This window comes from Xiphophorus maculatus, chromosome 20 (assembly GCF_002775205.1).
Source record: "Xiphophorus maculatus strain JP 163 A chromosome 20, X_maculatus-5.0-male, whole genome shotgun sequence".
Taxonomy (NCBI): domain Eukaryota; kingdom Metazoa; phylum Chordata; class Actinopteri; order Cyprinodontiformes; family Poeciliidae; genus Xiphophorus; species Xiphophorus maculatus.
In genome coordinates, this window is record NC_036462.1 from 30,096,666 (window position 1) to 30,124,212 (window position 27,547).

At 38.6% G+C, this 27,547-nt stretch overlaps 2 protein-coding genes across 6 annotated transcripts in view; both read left to right on the forward strand.

The window, feature by feature from the left end:
- Positions 1-2,187: 2,187 nt before the first annotated feature.
- LOC102227344 (histone-lysine N-methyltransferase SETMAR) lies at positions 2,188-4,674 on the forward strand (the record flags this gene model as incomplete). Its single annotated transcript, XM_023324619.1, has 2 exons — positions 2,188-2,301; positions 3,642-4,674. Coding segments are annotated over 2 exons (879 nt in total), but the record flags the coding sequence as incomplete, so codon positions are not given.
- An 11,536-nt stretch (positions 4,675-16,210) lies between these two features.
- itpr1 (inositol 1,4,5-trisphosphate receptor type 1) overlaps positions 16,211-27,547 on the forward strand; it is a 111,952-nt gene continuing 100,615 nt past the window's right edge. For all 5 annotated transcript variants that reach the window (XM_023353538.1, XM_023353540.1, XM_023353541.1 and 2 more), the window contains exons 1-3: positions 16,211-16,419; positions 17,941-18,053; positions 24,581-24,651. In XM_023353538.1, coding sequence (XP_023209306.1) covers positions 17,962-18,053; positions 24,581-24,651 — 163 coding nt within the window. In that variant the 5' untranslated portion in view covers positions 16,211-16,419; positions 17,941-17,961. The remainder of the gene's footprint in view (positions 16,420-17,940; positions 18,054-24,580; positions 24,652-27,547) is intronic.

Consider the following 27,547-nt stretch of genomic DNA (forward strand, 5'->3'; position numbering starts at 1 on the left):
CCGGGAATCGAGCCCAGGATCTTGTTGCTGCAAGGCAACAGTGCTACCAACTGCACCCCTAAAACCAAATCAGTTTGGGTTATTTTGGAAACCCAGTTACATGCCAAAAATGGACTGATTCAGCCCAAGGTCAATTCAACACTAAAGGGTCAAGTTCTCAACCCAAATTTAAAGGTTAAATTGATTAATATTTAATTTTAAGGCTAGGTGGCTAAGCTAGGTGTGCTAAGTAGCTCTCCAGCTACTTAGCAAAACGGGGCTAATGTTATCTTAAGGGAACAAACTCATTGATTTTGTGTGAAGTTATTTTGGAAACCCAGTTATTTGCCAAATAAGATCTGATTCAGTCCAGGGTTAATTTAACACAACAGGTTATCAACCCAAATTCAAATGTTAAATTGATTAATATCCAATTTTGAAGCTAGGTGGCTGAGGTAGCTGCTTAGAAAAAATGGGCTAATGTTATCTTAAGGGAACAAACTCTGACTTTGTGTGAAGTTCTTAACACAACCTACTGACAATAACAATTATACAACATGTGTTACCATCTCCCCGTTTATGTTTCCATCCTATGGAAAAAATTCAGAGAAGTTTAGTTTTGTCTGACCTTCTAGCTTCAGGAGTAAAATATGTACTGCATTGTCCTCTCCTGGTTCAGTCACCGTTGCAGCATACAAGCTCAAAAGGTATTTGCACGCTGGTCAGTTTACTAGCCCCAGCAGACAATTTTATTGATGGAGAATGATTTTAGTTATGCTGACTGGTTTGCATATTAAAGGGGAAAAAAAGGCAAAAATACACTAGTGTCCCTGTATGTTTGGTTTACTAATGCTTTTGTCTTTAAGGTCTCAAAGACTAAGTGTTAAAGTTTTAAATATCCTCAAAGATTTCTAATGTTTATGCATTACGTTTACCTAACCACAAATATTCCTGATTTTTATTTATTTTTTAATCCTCCTGTTATTCCTTCTTATGTGGAGAGCACGCCCCCTAGTGTTCAACATACAGAGATGCAATCACTTTACCAGACTTTCCTGCAACGATTTTCTTTTCCTGAAACTTTGAAAAAGAAAACTTTCTTTTTGTAACAATAGTAACTTTCTATTTAAATTTTTCAATCGCGCAACGTGAACAAGCAACAGTCACATTTAACAGTCAAATATTTCACTGAATGAATCTGAGGTTCATTTTCTGATATGAGTGAAAACAAATATGTATACTTTTTTATAATTTTGTATAATTACAAAAATAAGTTTAAAAAAAAACAAACAGCTGTTTTCATGTGAGCCTCTTTTTCTCACCTTTACTTAAAGCCAATCAGATTTGTCTCATCTATCGTTTTAACAATGTGTCACTTGTGCAAAACCAATTAGACTCTTTAAATAATAGTAGTAATTTTATTCTCACATTGCATTATATCAATTATGTAAGTTTCCTTATTTTTTTATCTACAGTATTAAGAAGAAATTACCAGTTCCTATTTATATTACTAAATTGTGTTTTCCTGAAATACTTTCCTTTGGACCATGTTATAACTGTAGAAGTTTCCTTATAGATTTATTTGTGCATTTATTGTGTATTCCCCGAGTTTTTAGGAATCAGACTTGATTTTTGATAAATTTAGCTTTCAGCCCGGCTATGCCCAGGGGAACAACTTTCACAACTGAGGCAAACTTTATATTTTACTGGAAAGCACTTATCGCTTTCATGAGGTTTCCATAACGGTTACTTTTATCCTCAAATAACTATGCTATGCTATATCTCTATCAGTGTATTTATTTTTATATACGCTTTTTTGTTTCCATACTATTTCTTTGTGTGGAGAAAATGTGTGCGTATGACACCGTTTCCAAAAGATTACAGCCTGCTTGACGAAACTTTGAGCGTTTTACAGGCAACTTAAAGACAAGTTGCAACTTAGCAAAACATTTAAACCGCTTCCATTTTAAATACGTGGTGTAGAATAAGATTCTGACATCTCAAAACACTTTTTTTATTCAATTGACCTTACAGATGTGACGTCAAAATTCTTTATTGAGACAAAGTAGGTATTGTTTTTTTAAGGTGGCGTCATTCGCCATCTCTTATCAGGATGTAATGATTCCCACTTACCGCTAGGGGGAGATAGTCGTTAACCTCATCAGCGGAAGCTGCCGCTTCTGGTTTTGATTCGGAGGTTGTTGACATGCTGCGGGTAGACAGCTGGTCCACAGCATGACGGAGGAGCGCAGTGTGGATTTGAGCGGCGGTTTGGAGGATGTTCCTGTTTTATGTGAAGCTCTGACACGTCCGACATTCAAGGTAATGACACCCGAACCCTTTTCCGCAGATGAATACCCAAGATGGCTAACAGTAACTGAATTATTACTTTGAGGTAGGACAAGGAAAGCGCAGAATTGCCGTTTTTCGCTCTCGGAAGTGTCGTAACCGGAACAAAATTGCTTACAACTTGACGTTTATAGCTGCTGTTGTGAACACTAAAATAGTTTTAATATTTGCTTGGTCTGTGAATGAAGTAGACATTTACTGAGTCCGGGGTATTTCTATTTTATTTTATTGTTGTTATTATGAGTAATAAAGCATAATACCTTGTGGGTATTAGATTAAATGCCTTTTAAACTGTAACCATCTGCTCTGAGAAGCCTCGCCTCCATCAGCTGAAATGCCTTGTTTCACCAGCAGGTGTCAGTAAATCATCACTGCAAACATAACCTGTCTACAACTTGTAGCGAGTCAAACAATGACTGCCTTTCTACAACCTTAGTAGGAGGATGTAGACTGATTTATTATGCCCACAGGTAGGGTTACGTATTCTGTAAGCTGATTACAAATGAATGACAGTTATAGCTACCGATTATGTTAAATAGTGATGTATTGCAGATTTATTTCCTTTTTTATTTCCTGTTGCCTACAATCCCTAAAAGTGACCTCGACACTTGTCTGAAAAAGCATGTGAAACATTAGCACACCTTTTGTTAAGAAATAAGCAGTAACATCTTTGAGCTATGAACTTGTTTGACTTATTCACTGACATGAAAATTCATAAATTTCATGAATTTTTATTTCTAGTTGCACTCTTTTTACACGTAGAGTGCTTTGCAGAAGTATTCAACCACAAACATCCACATATTTTACGTGACAGGCTATTACAAAGAAGCATGTTATTGTGGTACAGTTGTAGCATTGTAGCCTTGAAGCAAGAAAGTCCTGGGTTCAAATCCCGACCTTTCTGCGTTGAGTTTGTATGTTCTCCCTGTGCATGCAGGGGTTCTTCCCTGGTACTCCAGGCTAAAACATGACAGCTAGATTAATTGGACTCTCTAAACTTCCCTTGTGTGTGTGTGTCTGTGTGTGTGTTTGTGTACGCATGGTTGTTTGCCCTGTGGTAGGCTGGTGACCTGTCCAGGGTGTACCCTGCCTCTCACCCAATGGCCACTGGTGATAAGCACAGAAGGATGTATCTTTTTCCACCCCTTTTACGTTTATACACCACATTGTGTTAATCACACAGAACTCCCTACAAAGCATAAGTTTATGGATGTAAAAATTCAGAAATTATTCAAGTCATATGGATATTTTTCCAATTTTTATTTTTTTTTATGAATCTGGTGCAGCTTCTGTAGTTTTCTGTTTTTCTCCAGTATTCCACAGATAACGTTCAGGGCCCAGGATGCTCCGTAGATCCAAGTGAAGTCACCCTTCCAGGTTGCTCCTGTATTTCCCATTCCTGCCACCCCGAGACCTGCTCTTGCCTTCAAACGTCCGGCAAGGCCTATGATGACACAGGCAGGCTGCTGAACCTCGACGGACCTGAGTCCGGCTACTCTTCCCCCGTGTTTGAGTGCAATGCCCTTTGTACCTGCAGCGACACCTGCTCTAACCGCGTGGTAGGGAGGGGGCTCCGGCTCAGGCTGGAGGTCTGCCGCACCAAGAGCAAGGGCTGGGGAGTACGAACGTCGGAAGAAATCCCTCGCGGGACGTTTGTGTGCGAATACGCAGGGGAGGTGATCTCTTTCGCAGAGGCTAAACGCAGACAGCTCAGCCAGAGAGCCGAGGAGAACAACTACATCATTGCCGTCAGGGAGCACGCGGGGACGGGCTCCGTCACAGAGACGTTCGTGGACCCCGCTCGGGCGGGAAACGTGGGCCGCTTCCTCAACCACTCCTGCACACCCAACCTGTACATGCTTCCTGTTCGCATTCACTCTGCCATACCGAGGCTGGCGCTGTTCGCCAGACGGTGCATACACGCACAGGAGGAACTGACGTTTGACTACTCGGGAAGATATGGCGCCCAGAAGCCCGTAGAGGCGCTATCCGGCGACGGACTGAAGAGGAAGCAGTGCCACTGTGGTTCCGTGAACTGCGCGCGCTTCCTTCCGCTCGATTTATCTATCCTGAGCTGAAATAAAGTTGTTTTTAACTCAACTGTAAAAAAAACAAACAAACAAAAAGTAGTTGGTCCATGATGAGTTTCCTTGAACCCTCGGTCAGTTCAGCAGCTCATTAAGACAAGGGCGCATCGGCAGTTTCCAGCACAATCGTTTGGATGAGTCATGGCTTCGCTCGTCACTGTTTCCTGTTTGGTTCCCTTCTGATTCTCTCCCTGTCTTAATGCTGCCTCCCACTCGCTGTAAAAACAGATCTGAATAAGATAAGGAAGAATAATAATAATAATATTAAAAAAAGCTTTATTTATCTAAGGGAGTAAACCTGTTGTTATTTCAACCCTTTTCACCTGTCATGGAATATTTATTTCCACAAATAAATATTGGTTGTGTCCCAACAGACTTGCAGTCTGTCTCCTTCCATTTTTCACACCACAAGGACTGGTGTTTAATAGGTTTCTTTAGACAGACACAAAGGCTTACGCAAATTAGAAGGCAGAAATTCCTGTTAGCTGTAGATATTTATGTGTCTATTGGTTCAACATTTATCGTTGTGATGTGTATTTTCCCATTTCCTTCCATATTTTCACTGCTTCTCGTGGTGCTCGATCACGAGAGGTGGGACCGTTGTTTTTGTTTTTTTTAAAGGACCGCGGGAGTGGGAGTACAAGTTTATATAGAAACCAACTTTATTCCCCCGGCAAAGGAGGGGCGAAGGTGTCCTACTTTAGCGTTAACGTGACCATTCTGAAATCAGGACCATCTCCTCTCAATCTGCCCCATTTCTAGTCTAGACCTGCTTTCATCTTATTAATATCCACATTTGGGTTAATTAGGATGGAGACCAAGTTTCATCCTGAAATGAGACCAGTGCTGCAGCCACATTGGGGTGGAGAGGAGGGTGGTGGCGGAGAGATGGCACTGAAAACCTTCTGTCGATCGGAGCGCTGTGGCGAGTTGACTGGATTCTGCAATTGTGGTGTCGACCTACAGTAAATTCCCTCCCATCTGAGTTTGATCTGGGACTAGTTTATCACTTTCTAGTTTATTTGAAGGTAACAAAAAGTACCTTGAGAATATTTCAGGGTTTCTTTCACACTTGGGTTATGCCGCAAGGCAATGACCCAAAGCACACAGACAAGTCCAACTCTTAATAGCTCTAAAAGAAAATTTTAAGATTTCGGACCTTAAATTTTCTGCATGACCTTGATTATCAAAAATCCTCCAGCGCAGCTGAAATGAAGCAGTTCTGTAAGGGAGACAGAGCCACAATTCCTCCACATCATTCTGACAAGCTCATTGCCGCCAACGGGGTTGCTCAACAAGTCATTAGGTCTAAGGGCAATTACTTTTTCCACATAAGGCCCTCATGGAAACATTTGTGTGACAAAAAAGATGAATATGGAAGAAATATATGAGAGGAGTTGCATACAATTTGCAGCCAAATCAAAGGTATTTGATAGGGTGCAATCAGAATAATCAGAAATGTTCAACCTTCATGTGGAAAAGTGTAGCTTGATGCTCTGGTCTTGTAGGAAAGTAGGGCAGGGAAATGGGAGAAAATTAACACTGAAACGTAAGTTCCATCTCCTAATTCAATCGTTGGATAATTCCGATCATTTTTAGCTCTTCTGTTCATTTGTATTTACTTATAATGAAGAAATGTCATTGGTGATAAACCTCATTCACCTGTAAATGAGGAATATTTCCTTTTGCCTTTGGATGAATTCAATTCAATATTTCAAACATCAGTGTAAGAAGAAAAGCTTTTTTTTTCTTCTTCTTTTTAATCCATGACTCATGTCATTCTTCAGTCAGATGTCCCTGGAATCCCCATGACAACTGGCGGTGTGTACAGGAGGTGATTTGGACAGAGACTGGCTGATTCGGGAGGCGCGCGAATGCCGATCTCAGATCTGCCCGGCAGAACGGCTGCAAACAAGAGCGGCTCCTCTCCAGCACTGTCACCTAGCAACCGGCACTTAATCACAGGAGGTGAACTTCCCTGCAAAACTCCCTGTGTACCCCCCCCTGCCCAAAATCCAACACGAGAACAAGGAAAATGAAACGTGTTCAGAGCAGGAGGGTGTTTTAGTCAGGATGTGATTGGATTTTGAGAGGCGCAGCGGTTCTGCTCTGGCCTTTGCTAAATATCATTTTCAATGAAAATGTTTTCATTGTTGGTACTCGGTGGAGTTGTCGCAATATAATCTTCTCATACCAAAAGTGACAGGTACTCACGTTTTGCTGTGTTCCCTTTAAACCACACTTACTGTGGTTTGAAAACCTGCCCAGAGCCTTTTAGTCATAAACCCTTGAACTTTTCCACACTTTTTTCCAGATTGCAGCTACAACCTTGTGTGTCTTTTATTGAAATTTAATGAAATAGACCAACACATAGAAGTGCGTAATTGGGAAGTGGACAATTGTTTTCATGATTTGGTTTTTAAAAAATACATAAAAATCTGTGTAGTATGCATTTAAGTCAGTACAGCTGTATGTGTTCAACCAGTTTAAAGATTGAAATTGTTGTTCATTCTTCATAATAGGCCTACAAAGAACACAATGGACAACGCTGAGCATCCTCCTTATGAGACTTTTACACAACTATAATGTCTTCAGTCAGAGACTTCATCAGACTTGCTGGAATACAGACTGTTACAGGAGATCTTTCCTGCCCAAAGACATAAGCATCAACTTTAACTTTCTCCACGACGTTTTATACAGTGTGTTTTGTTTTGTTTTTATGATGCTGTTTGCTCACTGAAGTTCTCTTTACGAATCTTTAGAGTCTTCAGATTACAGCTGGATTTCGACTGACATGAAATTACACCAACTCTGTTCATTAATAAGGTGGCTTCTGATGGTACCGGATTAAATGTAATAAATTATAAACCTAACTGAATTTGCTTGGAGCTGTAAGAACTGAAATCCAGGAATGGCCGCACAAATAAAAAAAAAGCAATTAATGCATCACATGAAATGATCGTATTGTATGGTTAAATATTAATTGATTGGGCTTAATCAAACTTTGCCAGTATGTCTTTTCAAACTACGTTTCAAAGGGGTAGAGATGACAAGATGCAGCTTGATTATGTGTCACATTGATAAAGGGCCCTGACTATTTCGGGGTGAGTGACCAGCGGAGAAATTACTACTGGCAGTCGATTTGTTCTGAACTGGAGCATGTCTCTGATGAGGGAGCAGATGTCCTTGCCTTGAATCCTGCAGCCAAATTAAAAAAAGAAAAAAAAAAACTGAAGGCTTATTTTCAGGGTCTCGGCTGGCGAAGACATTTTACACGTTCCAGTTGAAACATTTGCCCCACTTTTGTTGATTTATTTTAGGGTTTTTTTGGTCAGCTAATACAGAATCATCAGTCCATGAAGCACTCCACTGAATTTGTGTTTGGTTTTTTTCCCCTCCATGGGGTAAGCCGTAGAGCGCTGTGCCTCATCTCTGCTAAGAGAGGATGGTGTGAAAAGGGTTTCTCACACTGACTCCTCCCATCACAGATGTTAAGTTAAATTTGGCCCAGGACACCTGCACTGGGCCCAGCAGGAAGTTCTGGAGTGCAGGAGGCGCCCGCCTTCACAGGCTGCTTTTCACGCTGATCGTTTCTTCCACATGTGAGAGTTTAGATACAGTGGTGTGAAGAAGTGGGTTTCACATTGTCAAAAAGGTGTTAATACCGGACAAAAATGACCTGAGTTAAATATAAAATGCTGTTTTGAAATGATTATTTTAATTATTACAGGGGGAGCGGGCTATCAATCGAAAACCAATCTGGTCCTTTGTGAAGATATAATCTCTCCCTATTTTGACACATGCTTCTTCAAATAATTGTTGTAATTCAGCTTCAGCTTGTCAGTTGGATTTAATGCCTGACTTTAACTTCAAAACTTTCTGAATCATTAAGAAATCATTGCAAGTGCATTTCTACATGACCAAAAACGCTTTAGTTTCGCCGGGTGATGGGCAGGGATTTTCCTTTTTGGACGTTCTGGAATAGAGAGCAGAATTCAATACTTTCTCAAATTAAATCAAAGTCGTCCAGGCCCTGAACCAACCCAGACCATAACAACAAGCCCCATGTTTGACTTTTAAGATGTCCTTCTGGCTCTGTGGAGAGAAATCATCTTGTAATCTGGAAATTGTCATCTTGATTTATGTTTTCCTTGGTGAAGCACTTAGCCCCAAATTGCCTGCTGATCTGCATATTGGTGTCTGACTGTTTGAGTGCGATTGATGAATGTAGCTCTAGTGTAAAGTGCTTTAGTGGTCAGCATAACTACAAAAGTTCAATATAAATTCAGTCCGTTTACCATTTCATTAATGTTTAAGCCCTATGTTAGAAGCAATAGGATGCTTTAAGACTCTCCTCTGGATGCTATTTTTCCCATCCTCTTTCTTATGAATAATGAGCCCTAATCTCAGCTGAGGGAAGGGAATGTTGATGTTCTCTTGCAGGAGTTATGATATGCCGGTGATATATGAGAAGGTTCACCACTGGTCCATGTTTTCTATGGTTTCCAAACTGATGCACGTCATTGATTTTCTCACCCGTTCTTCAATTTCTTCAGATTGGAGGAGAATGTGGCTATTTAAAACGTTTTGCCGACTTCGTGTTGTCAGAATGGTTCTATTTAAGTTACTTCTTTTTTTATTTTTCCACAGGACTACGTGTAATCAGTTCTGGGTTCTGTTGGTGGAATTGGACCAAAATAATGTTCCCTTTTTTGGGTCTTGTGCAAATTTTGTTAATGTAAGTTCCTGGTTGTAAATTGAATATATGACTCTACAGTTAATTGTGTTTAGCCTAAAGTGACATTCTTCCATGTTGTCTTCCATGTCTTTTGTTTTAATAAAAATGTAAAAAATTTTATTTATAGAAAAACTGTATAATTCTTTTTAATAAAAATGTTTTAGTCTTAGTGGTGTAAATCATGTGGTATAAGAATAATGGAAGCATTCCTACAGCTAAATATGGGTTGTAGCTAAGCTATGCTAAAGTAAACTAAGCTGAGCTAAACTTAAGTTAGCTGAGCTAAGCTAAACTCAGCTAAATCATTAATCTGGCACACAGTTATTAAACCAAACTGATTAAAACATTTGCCACTTTATGCTGTACATTGTATTTACCGCACTCCTGTTACCATTTGAGCTAACACATCACAGGATAAGAAAATGTGTGAAATAAATACATAAAGTAGAACAGTGAAGTATTTTTAAAAATGTCAAAACAGACTAATTAAGGTAACAATGCTCCTAACTGCATGTAGTGAGAGAGCTTTCTTCTCACTGATCCTTTTGGATTATCCGCTGTTAAAGCAGCTTATCGAACTTGTTGGACTCCAGGTTACACAGATGACTTAAGGCCACTGCCTCCACCTCAACAAAATCAGCTCCAACAACAACAACAAAAAAAAAATTAGTTTCTTGATGGGCAACTGTGTCAAAACATTCCCACTCGTGTCTGCCGGCACACATCCGACACCTGTCCCCCCTATCCAGACACGCACACAGTCCCTCTTGGCATGATCTGTCACACTGATTATGCCGTAACCAAGGGGACGTGGTGAAGTGAACCTACGCTCTGCGGACATGTTTACGAGGAGGAGACGAGCTGAATTTGTCCATTTATGTAAACATCTGTGCCAGGAAATGAAGGAAAGACGCGCACACCTGCAGCAATCACATCACCAGAAAGAAACATTCCCTCTCGAAACTCTCTGGCAAACGTCTGGCTTCAGCTTAAATGCAGCCAAATCCAACTTATTTTTCAAAGTTCTGCGATAAAAATCAGAAGGCCTAATTAGAATATCTCTGCAGCTGCTCTAATCAGACTATTTCCACTGGGAACATGGAGGCCATTAAACCAGCATAATTGTATTTTATTTTTAGAGAGGTACATCATGCTACCTCATGCTGGATTGTCTGATGCCATGAAGGCAAGAACATGTCCCTTTTTTTTAGGGACTTGGATATAAAACAAAGTAATTTCCCATTCATGGTGGTAAATCTGTTTCTTTTCCCTCTGCCTGTTTAGCAAAGATGATTAGGATTGGATGACAGTAAAGGACAATACAGCAGGTTGAATAGACTTTTCCTCCACAAAGTTTTAGGCTAGAGGGAATATCAGTTGACATATCTCACACTATTTGTGTGTGAGTGCATAAATTGATGTTGGTCTAGATTAGATGTTGGTCTAAGGTGTGATGTCATGCTACTGAGGAAAGCTATGAGATCTAGTGTAAAAAAGTGTAATTTGTCTTTTACATCACTTTGAAAGATTTCATGTTCCTCAAGCAATAAAAAACTTTTATTTCCACAGCTTTTAACGTTTTCATAGTCCTTAAACTTTTCCAGTCAGATTGCATGGACAACGCCCAATTTCAAGTCTTCTCATGGATTCTCAGCTTGATTTTTTTTTTCTGGACATTGACTAGTCCATTCTAACACTTAAACCACTTCTAGCTGAATGTTTTTGTCATTTTCCTGCCTATTTGTAAATGGTATAAATAATTACATACATATTGCAAAGGTATTTCTCCACAGCCGTCTGCCTAGCCACTCTGTCCCTGCTAAAGAAAAGCATCCCCACATAATGATTCGGCCAACACCATGTTTCACCATGAGGATGTTGTGTTCAGTGTAACATCAGACCAGAGCAGCTACTTCCACATATCTGCTGTGTTCCCCCTCTGTAAAAACTTGAAATTAGTCCCCTTCTGACTTTCTTTGGACTTTTAAATTTTTTTTCCACTCTTTTTTTTTGAAGGAGCTTGAGGGAGTGCCGGCCTGACTATTTTTCTGGTAACAGATTGTCCCATTAGAGCAGTGAATCTCCTTAGCTTCTCTGGCATTAACATGGGCCTCTTGATTGCTCCTCTTCTTGGCAGCCTCTCCGGTTAGGTGGACAGTCATGTTTGACAGGTTTCTTGTGTGCCATTATCTTTCTGTTTTGTGTTCATCGGTGTTCATGACACAGTTCATTCTCTAATGTTTTCCAAGAAACCTCTAAGGTTAGCCAGGTCATTGCCTTCCTACTCAATCTGCTCGGCCCTGCTCCCCCTTTAGTGCTCTGTGTGGCATTTTTCCCAATGAACTCAATTTCTCCGGTTGAAATTCTAACCGGCGAACAGAAGCAGAAATTGTGAACGATGACGTCGATTTTCTGCGCTGTTTTAGAATTGTAGTCTGCCTGTAGTTATAGCAATGACAGGAGAGGAAGCGATCGAAGCCGTCCAGTCTGCGTTGGCCACTCTTCCAAATATTGAATACATTTTTGCATCCTCTGCATTTTGGCTCTGCACTTCTCTCTTTGCTGTTGGAGATGGTTGTTCACAGTGCAGGTAACTTCCGGTAAGCTTCATAGCGTCGTACTGGTGCATTACATACGCCATCGCTAAACATTAGCGATTGGGTGAAATTTAAAACTTCAACAGAGTCCACACCTCCAGGAAGCAATCGTTTCTCATTAGCCAAGAGTTTAGACGCTCTGAATGAAGCAAAGTGTAGAACAAGGGATTGGTTTTTACCAGTCCACTCTAAGGTCTTCACAGTTATATTCATACTAAGACTTTATTTAGTGACATCAGAATGAAGAGTGGGGAAACTTTTGAAACTATAAATCATTGTCTTTCCACTTCACAATTACGTTCACCATTGTGTTGGTCAGATAAATTTCCACTAAGATCCATTGAAGTTTGTGGGTGTATCATCATGACCAGATGTGACGCGTTCAAGAGGTACAAAAGCTTTTGTAAAGCACTGTGATTCTTTCCTCCAGTTGTGTTTATTACATTTAAAGAAAGCCATGCTGCAAATAGGAAAGTAAAAGAAGTTCTACGAGTATCACAGCTTGGCTTATAATTGCTAATACGTATGGTTTTTACCATACATATTGTCTACGTATGGCGTTTGCCCCAAATGCCATACATTTGGGGCATGTCTTTAGTTTTTAGTTTTACAATTGCTCTCAGAGAACGACAGAACCCTCCATGTCTCCTCTTCACAAGCTCAGACTTAATATAGAGTGTCCAGCGAATCATGATTCGGGCAATATTTACACAAAAAGATTGGCTTTGCACAAACTGGCCCACACTGAAAACCATCTATGCCTCAAAGATTCAACTGTTTTGCCCACACAGAGCTGCCAAGGGAAGGGCCTCGGCCCGCTAACTCTGGACCGTACGCGAGGATGACTCTCGGCCCGCTCTCCTACACAGATGGTTACAGCATTCTGTCATCCCACTGTCTCCTTAACGTCCTGAACATGCAGATGTGGCGTTGTTTGACGGAAGCAGCTTTCCGTGTCACTTTTATGTCGGACGACCACTCAGGACGCGCCGTTGCTGCCTCCCACTATGTTTGTGCTCATGTTCATAAGCCCTTGCGGTAAAAAGGAAATCAATCCGTTTTCACACTCCTCTCTTCATATGAGGCGCTGCTTCTCTTTTACTCATGCTTCATGCTGGGAGACAGCAGACATCGGGTTATGGTGGGCCACTGGAATAAAACGCTGATCATAATACCCTGAGAGGAAAGACCACAGCAGGCTCCTGGAACCTCAAACCAAGTTTCACATCTACACTATTGCTTTTATCAAACACAGCAGCAGCAATGTCCAGTTTTAATCCTCTTTACTCTGTGTGGAAGCCTTATCGTCTGAGAAGTGTATCCATGACAACTGAGTACTAAATAATCTGTATTCAACTTCACTTCATGTCAGTTTGAGCCTAAGTCTGGAAATAAAAAAGGTTTGCGTGATATTATGACATTACACGTCCCATTTAGAGCAACAGGTGTTGATGTGCAGAAACAAAGCATCTGTTTTCCAGCCTTCTTTCAACAACGGGAGGAGCATTATCTGTTTTTCTAATACAAAAGCTTGTTGGAAATATGGTTCCAATGTCCTCTACTGATCAATCCATTTTCTTTTTCTTTTTCAGACCCAGAGGGGAGTCTAGACTTACCAGCAGCGCAGATACTGGACAGGCCAACCACTGCTCACAAGCCCAAGACAGAAAAACTTAGCCCAGCTGTTACATTTAAGCAACTGATTAATGCAGTTGTTTGTTCTTGTACAACAGAATCCAAGAAACTATTTTTCTCAGGCATCAGTGCAACGCTGCAAAAAAAAAAGAAAAGGAAAATCTTACCAAAAATTTTGTTGTTTAGTTTCTAGTGCAAATATCTTAGTACACTTGAAAAACTAACTTGTGACTTTTAAGCAAAAAATAGGAGCTTGTTTTAAGTCAATAATTTCTTGGTATGTAGCTTTTATTCAAAAAAAGAAGACGTTTTTTTTAACGTATTTGTTAAAACTGTCAATATGTTGTGACAGTATGTTATAAGACAGAATATCTGTGAAAAAAAAATCAAACACCTCCTTTCTGTGCTACTATTGCCGTCTGAAGAAATGCACCGCTATCGGTCAAAAATAACCAATCAAAGCCAGGAGGAAGTTCTTAGCGTTGTCAATCATACTCCAGTTTGCAGGGCCCAATGTGCTAATGGCGGAGAAACAACTTACTTTCCAGAAAAACCATTTATCCACTCATTGGTGGCTATGCTAACTAGCCTCTGCATTCATGACAAGCTCTGCTGACGGGATGAAGCTATACCGCAGCACAGAGCAGTATGTGCACAAGTATGATTGACAGCACCAAGACCCTCCTGTGACCAAGCTGTGTATTTCTGCGTAAGTCAGATTATGTCACTTATAGCTAGCACTTTCTCATCAGTATTAAGGAATTATTGACTGTGGATTCAACAAGAGGCTGTGTTTTTGTAGGACATGGATACTGACGACTGATTATCTGGCATCACTGACAGTGTTGTTACCTGCATATTTATTGTTTTCCACTGGTTCATTCTGGCCCTGTGTTTTTATGTCTGCACCAGGAGACCTTTAAAACACACAGTGTCCACTACTGAAGGTTGTTCTGAACGGGAACACTTGGCAGGTATTAACATCTCAAAGAGAGTGCACAATTAAAAAAAAAAAAAAAAAAAACACATATGTGGAAGGTGGAAATAGGCCATCTTTTATGATCATGGTTACTTATCATTTTTCAAATACTCCATTCTTACCATCTCTCTGGATCCTGCAGCTAAGAAACTACATTAAGAGCTAATTAGTGGGTCTGATGAATGCAATTGAGCCCATTTGAGGGAGGAAAGTGCTTCTTTCTTCCCGGGTGCCACTCAGTTTTCATTCATATTGTAATCATGGGTGATTATGGATGATGAAGCTCTTATGCTATGTTATATATATGTTTTTGGTGTGGGAATATATATATATATATATATCTTGGTATTTTCACATACAGTTTATTGGTGTACTTTTGACTGTTTCAGTAGAATCCTGAGTCTTTTCCCGCTCGTCTAATTAAATATGCCACGCCTACTTTGGATGAATGGTTTTTGACATTTAACAATCAATCTATCAATCAATCAATCAATCAAATTTTATTTGTGTCACACATTTCAGCAGCAAGGCATTTCAAAGTGCTTTACATCGTATCAAACACAGAAACACAATGCAACCTAGAATCAACAATCAAAACATGACATTAAGTCAGGTTCCATCAATAAATTTGTAATTGATTATGTTTCAAATACAATCCTAAACAGGTGGTTTTTAGTCGAGTTTGCATCCATAAAAGGTTTACCGGTTCCACTCCTACTGTGTTATATAGAACAAAATACCTACTGCTATTTTTATTCTCACGCTCACAATCACACAGTTTAAAACGATGTAAACAGCATTTTAATGGGCTTCTGGCACACAGCAAATAAATGTTTTTAAAAGGGCGGTATTATGTATTTTCCAGGCACCTGATGCCATTTTATGGCTCAATCAATTAACTATGTCACCTTCAATTGTTATAAAAATGCTGACTTAAAGGAAATTTGAATTTGATGTCGTAATTTAACACCTTGAAATTGGACCTCTGTCTCTTTAAGAAGCTCCTGCTCTTTCTGAAACTCCGCCTTCAGCTAATCGTCACAACAATGAAAGAATCAAGCAACACTCCAGGTATGTTTTTGGTGTGGGAATAACATAATAGCAGAATGTAAAGCTCAAAAAGGTCAATTTTACAAAATACTTCCCCTTTAAAATCAAATGTCTAATTACATATATTTTTTCAGAGTTATTCATTTATTAATTAAATATCTCTGAGGGCAACATAACTTACCTGATTCAGAAATCCATTCCTGACTGCCAGTGTCTGAGTCAGTGTTTCTGACAGGAATACTCCCTACACGATCGTCTTTATCTTGTCTCTTTCACACGCACAGCTTGAGTCCCTATTCATGAGACGGTGGGCTTCTGGTTCTGACATTACATACATGATATAAAGTCCACTGACACATCCACCTATCTAGGTATTTGAGACAAATTATGCTTTCTGTATTTGCTGGCACACCTGCTAAAGATTTACAAGGATAAAATGTGTAGCTGCAGTGGGATCTCTACATGAAAAGATTTTAAAAATGTCAAAAAATTTCAATTTGAGTACATTTGATTAATAATAAAAATAAATATGATAAGAAACAAGAAAATATAAACTTTTTCTTTAATTTCTCTTTCTTTCTTTTTAAAAAAAAAAATCTAAACAGATTTAAGACAGTGTCAATAATCTTTCTGAGTTGAAAAGCGGCCATAAATGTTCGGTTCAGAAATGTCAGAAGACCGAAGGGATTTTTGCAATGCCAAAATATTGTTTTGTGTCAAAGTGAAGCTTCAGATTAAGAACTACAGTACCCAGCAAGCTCTGCCGAATATAAATAGTAACTGAATGGGCGTTCCCGTGGTGACATGTGGAGGAGGTAAGAAGAGGATTGTTGCCGAGGACGCATTGAGCTGTCGGAGATAACGCCGCTCATGCGACTCTTGCCTACCTGGAGTTTCACTGCCATGGACTTAACCGAGGACAGCGCTGTGGAAATTATCCCGTGCTGACCCACTTCTCGCGTTTTTCTCTCGTTGTCCTCTGACGCCTTCTCTCATTCCTGCCAGGTATGAACTCCTTCTCTGTGTGTGTAGTTTTCCAGCTCGCGCATTGTTCATATTTTTTTTTTCCCACAGAGATGACAGCATCCCTGTCGAGGAAGTAGCCCACGCGCTCATTTGTTTCTGTCGCTGGCTGCTGCTCGTGCGCTAAAACGGCATAAAAAAAAAATTAGCCGAGGGAAAAATGTACTCTGGCTTATGTTTATGTTTACCTGTCCGCGGTTTAACGTTGTTCCTCATGCTCTTAAATGCGCTCACGTTTACGTAGTTTTGTACGTAACAGAATGCAAAGTTTATATGTGTGTAGGAAGTTCAGTGGGCCGTCGGGATATGGGTTAATGTGACCTTTACCGTAAGACGTGCAGTTTCTGTTAACTGTTTACATGTTTTACGTGCTTTTAGTTTATTATATTGTGTAATGTGTCTTAGAGTTCTGCTTATTAACACAAAGCTATTCGTAATTTTAAACTGAAGCCGAGTTATTTTGACCAAAGAGCACTGTTTAAATGAAACAGAATATTTTACCTGCATAACTACTGCTGGCTTTATGCTCGAAGCTTTCTGAGTGGTGACCCAAATTTAGGATGAACTGGTTTCACGCAGATGACAATAACACAGTGCACACAGAAAGTAGTTTTCTATTTCCCAGCTGTACTCCTGTAAGGGCTAATTTCTAACCCTTGAAGCTATTTTTTGCTGGGTGTCAAACCTGACTGAGCAGTTGACTTCGTTTTAGCTTGAGGGTTTTAATGAAGCCTCTACCACTTTGTTCCTCCTCTTTTAGTTATTACTCTGTGAACGATGTCCAGTGCCTGTTTTAATACCTTGCAGCTTGTTTAAAAGCAAAGTAGATCTACCCTCTAGAGTTTCCAGCAGGTGGATGTAAAATATATTTACTATGTCCCATTTTTGTTGCCTTGACCACTGTTTTGAATATAGTAGATGCCACGGAGAAACAAAATACAAAAACATTTTCAGTAAAATTATTTTAACTAGTGTAGAATTAATTCTGACTCAAAACAGCTGCTGTCTGAATTGTATATGTAGCTAAATTTTAGAAATGGTTTTAGCTTCTGATACCAAATTTGGGTTTTCTGGGGGGGGGGGGGGGGTAAAATTTCCATAAATTTACAATTTATGGAAATCATTAATGTCTCCATATTTTTTTTTTTTTCTAATGGCTTCAGTACTGTTTTTAAAAATCACTCAGAAATTCAAGGGACGCATCAAAACGGGTCTATACCTGCATTTGCATTTTACTAAAAAGGCATCAGAGGTGCTATTTGTTGTGTTTTTGAAGAAAAAAGTGTGGAACTATTCAGTTTAATGCGTTAAATGAACATGGGGGTAGGTGGAGTCATTCAGTCAAGAGTGTCTTGTCCTGGAAGATTGATTTGGTACATCAATATGTAATTATCATTATTTATTATTCCATGAGTGCTATTTACAAATAAATAGTTTGTAAGTAATTGCACTCTTCACTGTACATTTAACATTTCTGATTTATTATTATTATTTTTTTTGTAGGTGAATTAACCCAGAGAGACCATGTCAGACAAAATGTCCAGTTTCCTCCATATAGGGGACATTTGTTCCCTGTATGCGGAGGGCTCCACCAGTGGATTTATCAGCACTCTGGGGTAAGAGCTTTCATTCACACATCACTACATCCACTTTCCACTTCCTTCATTTCACAAAGTACCTGTAAGGATTCCTCCAAAGATAAAACCTTAGGCAGTGTTGTGCACTGTCCATAGTAAAGCAACCAGTGACACACGATGCGAGTAATAACACAAATACATTTTCTTCTTTTTTCTGCGCTTGAATTACGTTTTGGTTAGCGACAGCTTCTCTTAACCAAAGAATTCACTCTAACCATTAAGTTAGTGTGCTTAAAATTCTGGTTATTTAAAATTATGTGGCAATTCTTCTTTGTAATGCCTCTTTTTCTTATTTTTGAGATTCGAGATTGGCTTGCTGCTGTGTTCCTTTTCGTCCCTTAGATTACTCTGTGTCTGAGCGGCATTTAGGTAGGTAGTTGGCATCTCCCCTCCGCCCTAATTGTAGGCGCAGAGTTAAAAGTGCGTCTCATTATATGAAAATAGAACAAACCGTGTCATGCAATTACCGGTCAGAAGTAGCAACAAGGAAGAAGAGGGGAAGAGTGTGATTTCCAATATCTCTAGTTTCTTTCTTACTTCTTATCCAAATTTATTTGTCTCTAACGTGCATTCTGCATCCATATTGTCCTCCTTCACCTTCTTAAGGAAAGACAGGCAGTCTGTTTTGTTTTTTTTCTTCCTGCTGTGTAGCAATTTTATTTGCCACTCAGAAGTGGCCGTGCCGTGGCCCTGTTGTTTGCAAGACTTCAGAAGCCACGCTCTTTCACAGTTTGGTGCTTTACATCAACCGCCATAGCAACAAACGTGTTCACAGCTTTGATGAGCGCTAACAAGACATCTCTCATTTGTTAAATTTACGTCCTCTGCTCTCGTGCTTGTGATCACCCACTGCTGCTGCGCTGTGTGTTTAAAGAGGAAAGCATGAAGGGCGTAGCTAAAAATAGCAGCATTGTTTCTGTATTCAATTTTGCTTGTGCTGTCAGAACTCTGAATGTGACCCCTGACAGACACCTGGATCCACCTGGTGCACTCCTGGCGGCCTAAGCTTTGATGCAGAAAGCAGAAGCAGCATTCTCCTTGACACAGGATAACAGGGAGTCTTGAAACACCTGTTCCCTTTTGGACCTTGGCCCATTATTGCATCATTTTGATCACACACAATGGATCCATTTGTTGATGATACGTGAATTCTTTCAGCATTACAGAAGTGGTCAATGGTCAGTGGGTTGCAAAAGGATGCAGCTTTTTGGAGTATCCTTAAAAATTCTTTTAATTGTATTTATCTACTAACTTATATAAAACAGTTATTACGTCATGCTAAAATGTAGTTTAACAGTAAGCATTTTGCCACGTACAGTTCAAACCAAATATTTACATATAACGCATTAAAGTCTGGACTCTTGGCTACTGAGAAAAGATTGCTTCATGGAGGTGTGGATGCTGTTTAAGTTTAAAATTTTTCCCAGTAGCTAATGTTTGGCCATGACACATGTAATGCAGTGAGAAGAAAGTGCAGAGTCAAGCCAAATGGCTGTTAAAGCGAATTTAATATTTGGATTGCTAAACTACAAAAAGGCGCAGAAAATCAAGGTCATTCGTAACTTCTCCTTCCGTTCGTGGATTGGACCGGTCGAAATTCTACCGGAGAAATTCAAATCAATGGAAAAATCCCAGACAGAGCACTGAAGGGAGGTGAGACTCGAGCAGAATTGCATCAGAAGGCAATGACCAGGCTTGGTTGGTTAGCTTTGTAAAAAATATCCTGACAAGATCCGTCCTTCCATCCATCTGTTGTCTTTCAGTTATCAAAGATGGGGTTGTGGAAAACATATCCATCCCAGAATCTAAGAAAAATACCTTGTACAGACCCTGCACTGACATGGGCTCAAAGGCCTCTCAGAGAGAAAGAAGGCATGTACTCTCGGACAACGACCAAAAGTTCTGTGGGGTGTTAAAATGGGTTGACCGTAATGACCATCATTACATCAGTAGGAGAAAAAGAGGGAACCTTGTAAGCAGTCATCCTGACTGAAGTACTCAGGGCGCTGCAACATGCTATAATGAATGTTTTGGTTCAGGATAGACTGGTAGAGTCCAGAAAATGGATGATGATGGCATCATGAGGACAGAACATTACCTTGACATATTAAAGCAAAATTTCAAGTCACCACATGGCCAACACAAAATACAATCGTCAGTAAACTCAACTCTTACTCCTGCTATGTTTTTATCCTACATTAACAGTCATTTGATCTGAAGTCCTACGCTAAAGATACCATGTTTACACTCATTTTGTCTATGACTCATGAGTACTTAGATTTGAAACATATTTCAATGACGTTCCAGTTAATTGTGGGTGTACAAAACCTTCTGGAGTTCTGTGCTGCTTCACTTTGTTACTTGTAAGTGGCCTGGTCAGAGGTGGATCCCATGACAAAGACCAAACTTTATTTGGTCTTTGTTGATTTATATACATGTATAGTTGATAGATTTGTAAAGTGCAAAAAATGCTTGGTTTTTTTAGGGAATATCCAGATATCTGATAATCAAAAACATTCAAAAATAATCCAAATATTCTGTAAAACTATTTTGGGAGCCGTCCACAGAGTCACAGACTGATTGTTAAAAGTCGGCTATACAAAATTCAGCCGCTCCCGGCAGGTGTGGCTGACAGTCTAAGACAATACATTAACACAAATTAGCAGGCCAATACCTGGAATCGGATCAGAACATCCCTACTTAGAAAAACAGCACAACACGGGGAGGTGGTTGCTAAGTAAGTAACTTTGGTGGGGGAAAAAGGCTTGGTTTTAAGGTTGGGCATTTATTGCATCGTTTATGATTTATCATGATAAAATCCCTGTCAGTCACCTTTTTATTCAACTGTAGCTGCGTTTCCATCACAAATGTAACTTGTTGATATTCTGCTAATGTCGAAAAAGCACAATTTTGCAATTGCGGTGTTTCCACAAAATAAGCACAATTAAAATCACACTTGAAAAAGTTTGTTCACATGATAAGTCATTGAAAAACATGCTGCGCCATCATCCTTCAACTACTTCCTGTCGTCTTCTTCTTCGTGGTTTGCGCCAGTGGCAACATCTGGTTGTTGATCATGCAACTCGTGTGATGTGAAAAAAGTGCTTCCATTGCAGTTTTGCTAAATAAACCAACTTCAATACAGCCAAAAAAAAACCCCATCTCAATATAGTGTAGGATCAATGACTAACATTGTGGTGCACACAACAATTGCTCCAGTTTCTGCATGTTCATATGGATTTGCCTGTCAGCAGAACCTGTAAGACAGGAAGAGGCCTCACCATAGGCGTTCAGGATGCCTGAAGGATAAACTCGTCTCCATTGGAAAAACTTTGATGTCTGGAACCAACTGAACCTTGGAGACTACTCAGAGTTATGTAGCAGCTACAGGAGATTGTGCAGCTAAGCACGAAAATTATTAATTTATTCAGATTTATATGTAAAATAATTGTCATTCAACAGAAACACTAGTTTCTGATAGAAAGTGAGAGACACCTCCTAGGGGAAAAAACATAGTGTCAGCTTTGCTTTTAATATATGTTTTATTAGAAAATTAAATTAAAAAAATTCTTCATAGAAATAGATTTTTTGTTTTTTTATTTGGAATTTCAGGAATCTAAGCCTTCTTATATTTGCTGATCTTTTTTTTTTTTTTGAATGATTTCACTTATATTTTGTTATGAAATATCAGTGAAATCATTATCCTTCCAAAATGCCCCTACTGTTTCCAGCCAGAAGAAACATGCTGGGTAAAATTAAAATATTACATTAAACTTGCGCATGCCTGAGATATGACTAATTTTAGGCCTCAACTAAAGAAGTAATTTGAACACATAACCAAATTAGGTTTTATATACATGTATAGTTGATAGATTCGAAACACTTTCCTGCATCCTGCTTGCTGATAAGTTAATTTTTTATTTTTAAAGTGATTAAATCTGGCTTTCTATGCCCAGTGTGGCGGCAATTAAATACTGTATAAATACGTAAAAGATAGACAGAAATTAGTTTTTGAGTTTGTCCTTTGTAAATATTTCCATTTGTGATGATGAGTCAGCAGTAAGTAAAGGATTTGAAAAGTAAAATTTAATTGGATCATAACATTAAATGTTTAATACAGCTCAGCAGCAGTTGTCTTGCATTTTTTCATTTTTCAGTCCTTACTTGGTTTCTTTTGGAAAAGGAATTGGACTGAAAACAACCCTTTGATGAAGCTGTCCTGAAACGTTGTGGTTTCAGGACATATTAAAAGATTAACTGTCAAAATTAAAACCTGAACCTGACTAAAGACAATTACAATTCTTACGTTAAATAGAATCCATTTCACTTAAGTAGAAAAGCAACCAGCTGTGAATGTGAGCTCTCTTCATGAATTAATTCACATGGATTTGAATGGGGACATATATATATTTATATTGATGTTATATTTATTCTACAGTGAGCCGGCATTTAGTTGAACCTGTCGAACGTTATTCTGCATCATAAAAACTGTTTAGTCATTCTGAATGTGACCTACGTGTTCCCATGCATTAAAAGCTGAATGTGTCGGCGCTCGTTTTATGAACCTGTCACATTCACTGTAAATGTCAGGCACTTAAAACACAAATTGCCAGTGGTAAATTTATTTTTCCAGTAATCTATCCGGTGCTGTTGACTGATGCAGCCTCTGAACTTCAAGAATACAAATAAAAGTGCCATAAATATAAATCTTAATGATTAGAGATCATTCAGTCTCTAAAATGTAAAAGTGTACAAGGAAAAACTCTACTTTTCCACTAACATGGTGATTAAATTATGAGTTGTTAGTGAGTCTGTTTTTAATTTCTGGGGAGCTTTGCAACAATTATGATGCCATTATCAATATAATTGCGTTAAGTTGGGTGTGTCTTCATTGGATTTGACAGCATCATTACCCAACAGTCATGTGATATCTCTGTGGTTCTCAGATGCACAATTCTGTGTGGTTTCCAATAAGGAAGAGAGAAACTAATAGAATCCATCTCAACATTTGGTTTGGTCACTTAATGGGTTTTGACTTGCCTTCTTTCTTTTTTTGGAGCTAGGAGAAAAGCAAGAAAAAAAAGGATGTTATACATATTGTTACTTCACAGAATCTAAGCCTGATAAATTTTCTGTTCACTGTTGTTGGTGAATTTTGATTTGCTTTTTTTTCCAGTTAATGCATCGTGATTAAAATATAGTCCTCATAAAGCACAGCTGTAGAAGCTCAAAACCTTTCCTAACAAATAACATTCATAAGCAATGCAGCAAAAATAATGTGCATCCCATCTCATTTGTAAAGGAAGTAATGCTAATTTAGAATAGACTGGAGACTTTGTTGTCACATAGAGAATGAAATGAAGCGCCATCAGCCAGTGCAACATGCATGTGATTAAAAAAAAAAAGAAAATCTGCTGGGGAAAAAAACAATACAGAAATCCATATGATACATGCAGAGGCATGCACTTGTTAATTAAAAATTAGTAGACTTTAATGTTGTATATGCTCTATATCTTTGCCAGGTTTAAAGAAAACCAGCATTTTATACAATCTTGCCAGAGTGGCTGGGCGATACGGCTTAAAAGTAAAATCTGATATATATTTTGTTGTTTGAGTTCTGATTTTAACAAATGTTTTTCCTCACATTTTTTCTTAAATAAAAAAAAGTACAAATGACAGAGAATATCTTTAAAAACTGTCTTTTATCTCAGTCACTCTTTTTGGAAGTTGACCTCGGTTCAAAGCCAAAATAAATAGAAGCTGTAAAACACGTTTGTCAAATAAAGGTAGTTCTTAGATGGGGTAACAAAACCAAAATATTAGATTTAATCAAGAAAATTTTAAAATGTGTTGCCCAGGGGATGTGCTGTGGTGGCGCAGGGGTTACCCACATATGGAGGCCTTAGTCTTCGACGCAGCTGTCGCAGGTTCGATTCCCGGCCTGGCTACCTTTGCTTCTTCCCCTCTTCCCCTTCTGTCATTACCCACTTTCCTGTCAATAAACTATCAAATAAAGGCCACTAGAGCCAACAAAACCTTTAAAAATAAAAAAATGTTGCCCAGCTCTACTTGCAGATTTCAGTGCCACTGAAACTAAACAAACTAACACCAAGCAGATTCTGATTTCTAGCTCTTCAACAATCCTGACCAGAAGAGACGTGTAGAAATAGACTTTGAGGATCCTCTGGGGTCGTAGCGATGTATTCTTTTGGCTTCTGTGTTTTGTCCTTCTGAACTGGTCCTCAGACTGGTGCTTTGGGAATTTGGGCAGGAAACTATTTCACACTCCTGTCATATTATTTGACCCATTTCTTAGCAACTTTTGCATAACTTTAATGTGGTGCTGATATTGCTTAAATAATAATTCAATTCTTGCAGTGTTGCGGTCTATCGCTAATATTTGGTTATTGAAAAACATAAAAAGTGGTTAAAAGGTATTTTTAGCTTTATACCCTCACTCATTTTGAACTTGGAAAATATGCTCACATTAATATCCGTGTGTTCAGGCTTGTGGACGACCGCTGTGTCGTACAACCAGATGCAGGGGACCTCAACAACCCACCCAAGAAATTCAGAGGTAAGGACAATTCATGTCTGAGTTTTTCATTGTTTAAGATTTACTGCCAGTTTTGTTTGCTCTATGATGACATTTGTTTGGCTTTTTTTGTTTTTTTTTTTAAAGGCATTCTGACGGATTTTATTTTTTTGTTTCTTTTCTTTTAGTTTTGGACTCTCGTGCTGTTTTAAAAACGGACAAAGCAATCATTTAGAAACTCCACAAAAAGTATCCCTTTTACATTAGGACCGCTTAGATTTTTCAGGATGGCTTGAGTTCTCCGATAACCTCAGACGTGTTTAGAGCTGAAAAGCTGCATTGATCGATTCATGCTGGTTCGATAGTTATAGACCTTAAACCTCACATTCATGCTGTGAAGGTCCAGTATAACCTTTAGACCTTTGTTTTGTCAGAAAGCAGTCAGGCCCACTCTAGGTATTTTTTTCATTTTGAAACCATAGTGACTTTCTAAAGGCTGTAATGTGATATTACCTGGTTTGAGATCTCCTGCCTTCAAATATATTGCTTGGATTAGAAAGGAAAGATTTGCTTTATACCTGCTTAGTTTATTACAGAACCTCCTAAAAGTGTGTGGGTCATCCACAATGAAGTACTGTGTATGTATGCTCATAACTGCACTCAGTTTTCATTGTTTTTATTTATTGTAAACTGAGCATTACTCTCTTTTGAGAGGGTTATGAGGGGGAATGAAGTGTTGGTTTGCACCAAAGTTAAAGTTTTTTCTATTTCTTTAAAGCACTACAGTTTCTCCTTGGCATATTAAAGATGAAGCAAATACTCATCTACTTTGTCGTTCTGCAAATTTCTGAGATTAAAAATTCATTTGCAACACACAGAATCAAGTTGAATATATCAATAAGAAACAGAAACATTTACTCTAACATTGGTCATTAAATGTCAACATATTTAACTGACTTGCATCATTAAATGTACCAAATTAATGATGTAAGTCATTAATTACATTACAAACATATTGAACATGGTTATGAATGATTTCTGAAAGGATAAAGGAAATGTCAAAATGTTGGCTTTAAGTTTATTCCTATTCTGTCAGAATATTTGCTATCAGTAATCTAATCTTTATTGTTTTAGGGGCATCGTAATCTGGTGATTGGCCATGTTTTTTTCCCATCAATCGGTACCAATATGTTTCTTTCTGCTTATTCACCAGACATGTTTCAAAACTATCTGTGAAAGTTGAATAACTCTAAATGTAAAATTCTTTGGCAACTGATTTGGCTAATTATTTTTCATTCACTCCTTAATTATTTACTTTTTGTGTTTTAAAATATATATGATTAGGATAGAGAAAGTGGACTTTGGGGCACTATCTCTGCTCATGCATCTGCTGACTTTAACAAAGTCTCATCTTGCTGTTTTCATGTGGTTTGATGAAGTGCAAGGATAGCATTAGCATGTTTACTGTGTTTTGTTTTAAATACACCTCATTGGTATGGTGAATGTGGTTTGGTTGTGTAAAATTTTCTGATTTGGTTTGAATGTCATAAACATAATGACTAATATTCCAGCTGTGGTTTTGCTCTTTCTCCAACACCTGGGGGTATCTGTGGATATCTGAGTGCAGCTGACCGCAGATTACACTGACACAGACAGACTGGCATTAACTACAGTCAATAATGCCTTTTTCCCCCAAACATTATTGTAATCTGTGTAAAGTGCTTTAATTCTATTGGGGCAAACCCAGATTTCACAAACAAAATAAAGTCTTGATTGTTATGAATTAGCCATATTGCAACAGGAAGTGTTGTAAGCTGAGCTTCGTCTGGGACTTTGGTCATTTAAAAGCAGTTTGATGGGGAACCAAATACAATACATCTGATCATATAGACGTTATTTATGTTTTATGTTAATGAATTTGGAAAGAAGAGATATTGAACTCGGCTCAGAGGAATATTTGCTAAAGCTTTATTGACAAAATTATTTGTTGTTTCATGAACTCTTTGACTAGTGATGAATTGGCAACTAAATTTAATTTAAAAAAAACAACAACAAGTTTGAGTAAAGTAATAAAGTTCACTTTAGGTGGCTAATAGAAGCTGTGGTCTCGAGACGGACCAATACTTGCCTGGAACTCTAAATGTGGCTCTCCTTATTTTTCTGATGCTTTTAGATGTTTCACATTTTAAATTTACTGAAGTTAGTTGTTTATTGTGGTCTGGTTGTGGTTTCTAACATGGTTATTTTCTGCTGCTCAGTGGTTGACGAGCACAGAGTGGCTGCTCATCGGAAGAAAGGCTTTTAGCTCACATGGATTTTTCCAGGAACTGAGACGACTTCATCCTGCGTATCGGAGAGAAACACAAATCCTTCCCAGATTTCAGCTCTAATTTTGACCAATTCTGCACCAGAAAGTTTTTAACAAAATCATTATAATTTTTTTTAGATTCTTTAACTAAAGTTTAACTGAACGTGTGAGGATGGAGTCTCCGCCCCAGCAGGCTAGTGCCTGAATAATGTAGCCTGGTGTGCTACATGGCAATCAGAAGGTAACCTGTTTTTATGGGGCAGCAAATCTAAACACAGTTGCACAGTCGAGTCGTGTGAAGTCAGTAATGTTTAAATAGAGGACAACAAAAAAACGTGTTTAATTTTAAACGATTTCAAACAAGTTAACCTGTTTTTAAGTAGGTTACTTCAGCAACTACTTCTTGTCAGCGGTCTTGAATGTCCTGGTCAAATTAGGCAAGGCAAGTTTCATTGCAAAGCACCTTTAATACACAAGACAATTTATGCATAACCTCCACAATGTGACACTAAATTAAACAGTGTAATTCAATAAACAATTGTAATATCTTTTCAATTTTATTTGAAACATGTTTGAGACTATGTGTTTAAGAAAGATTCATTCACGCTTGATACGTTTGGAAGAATCCTT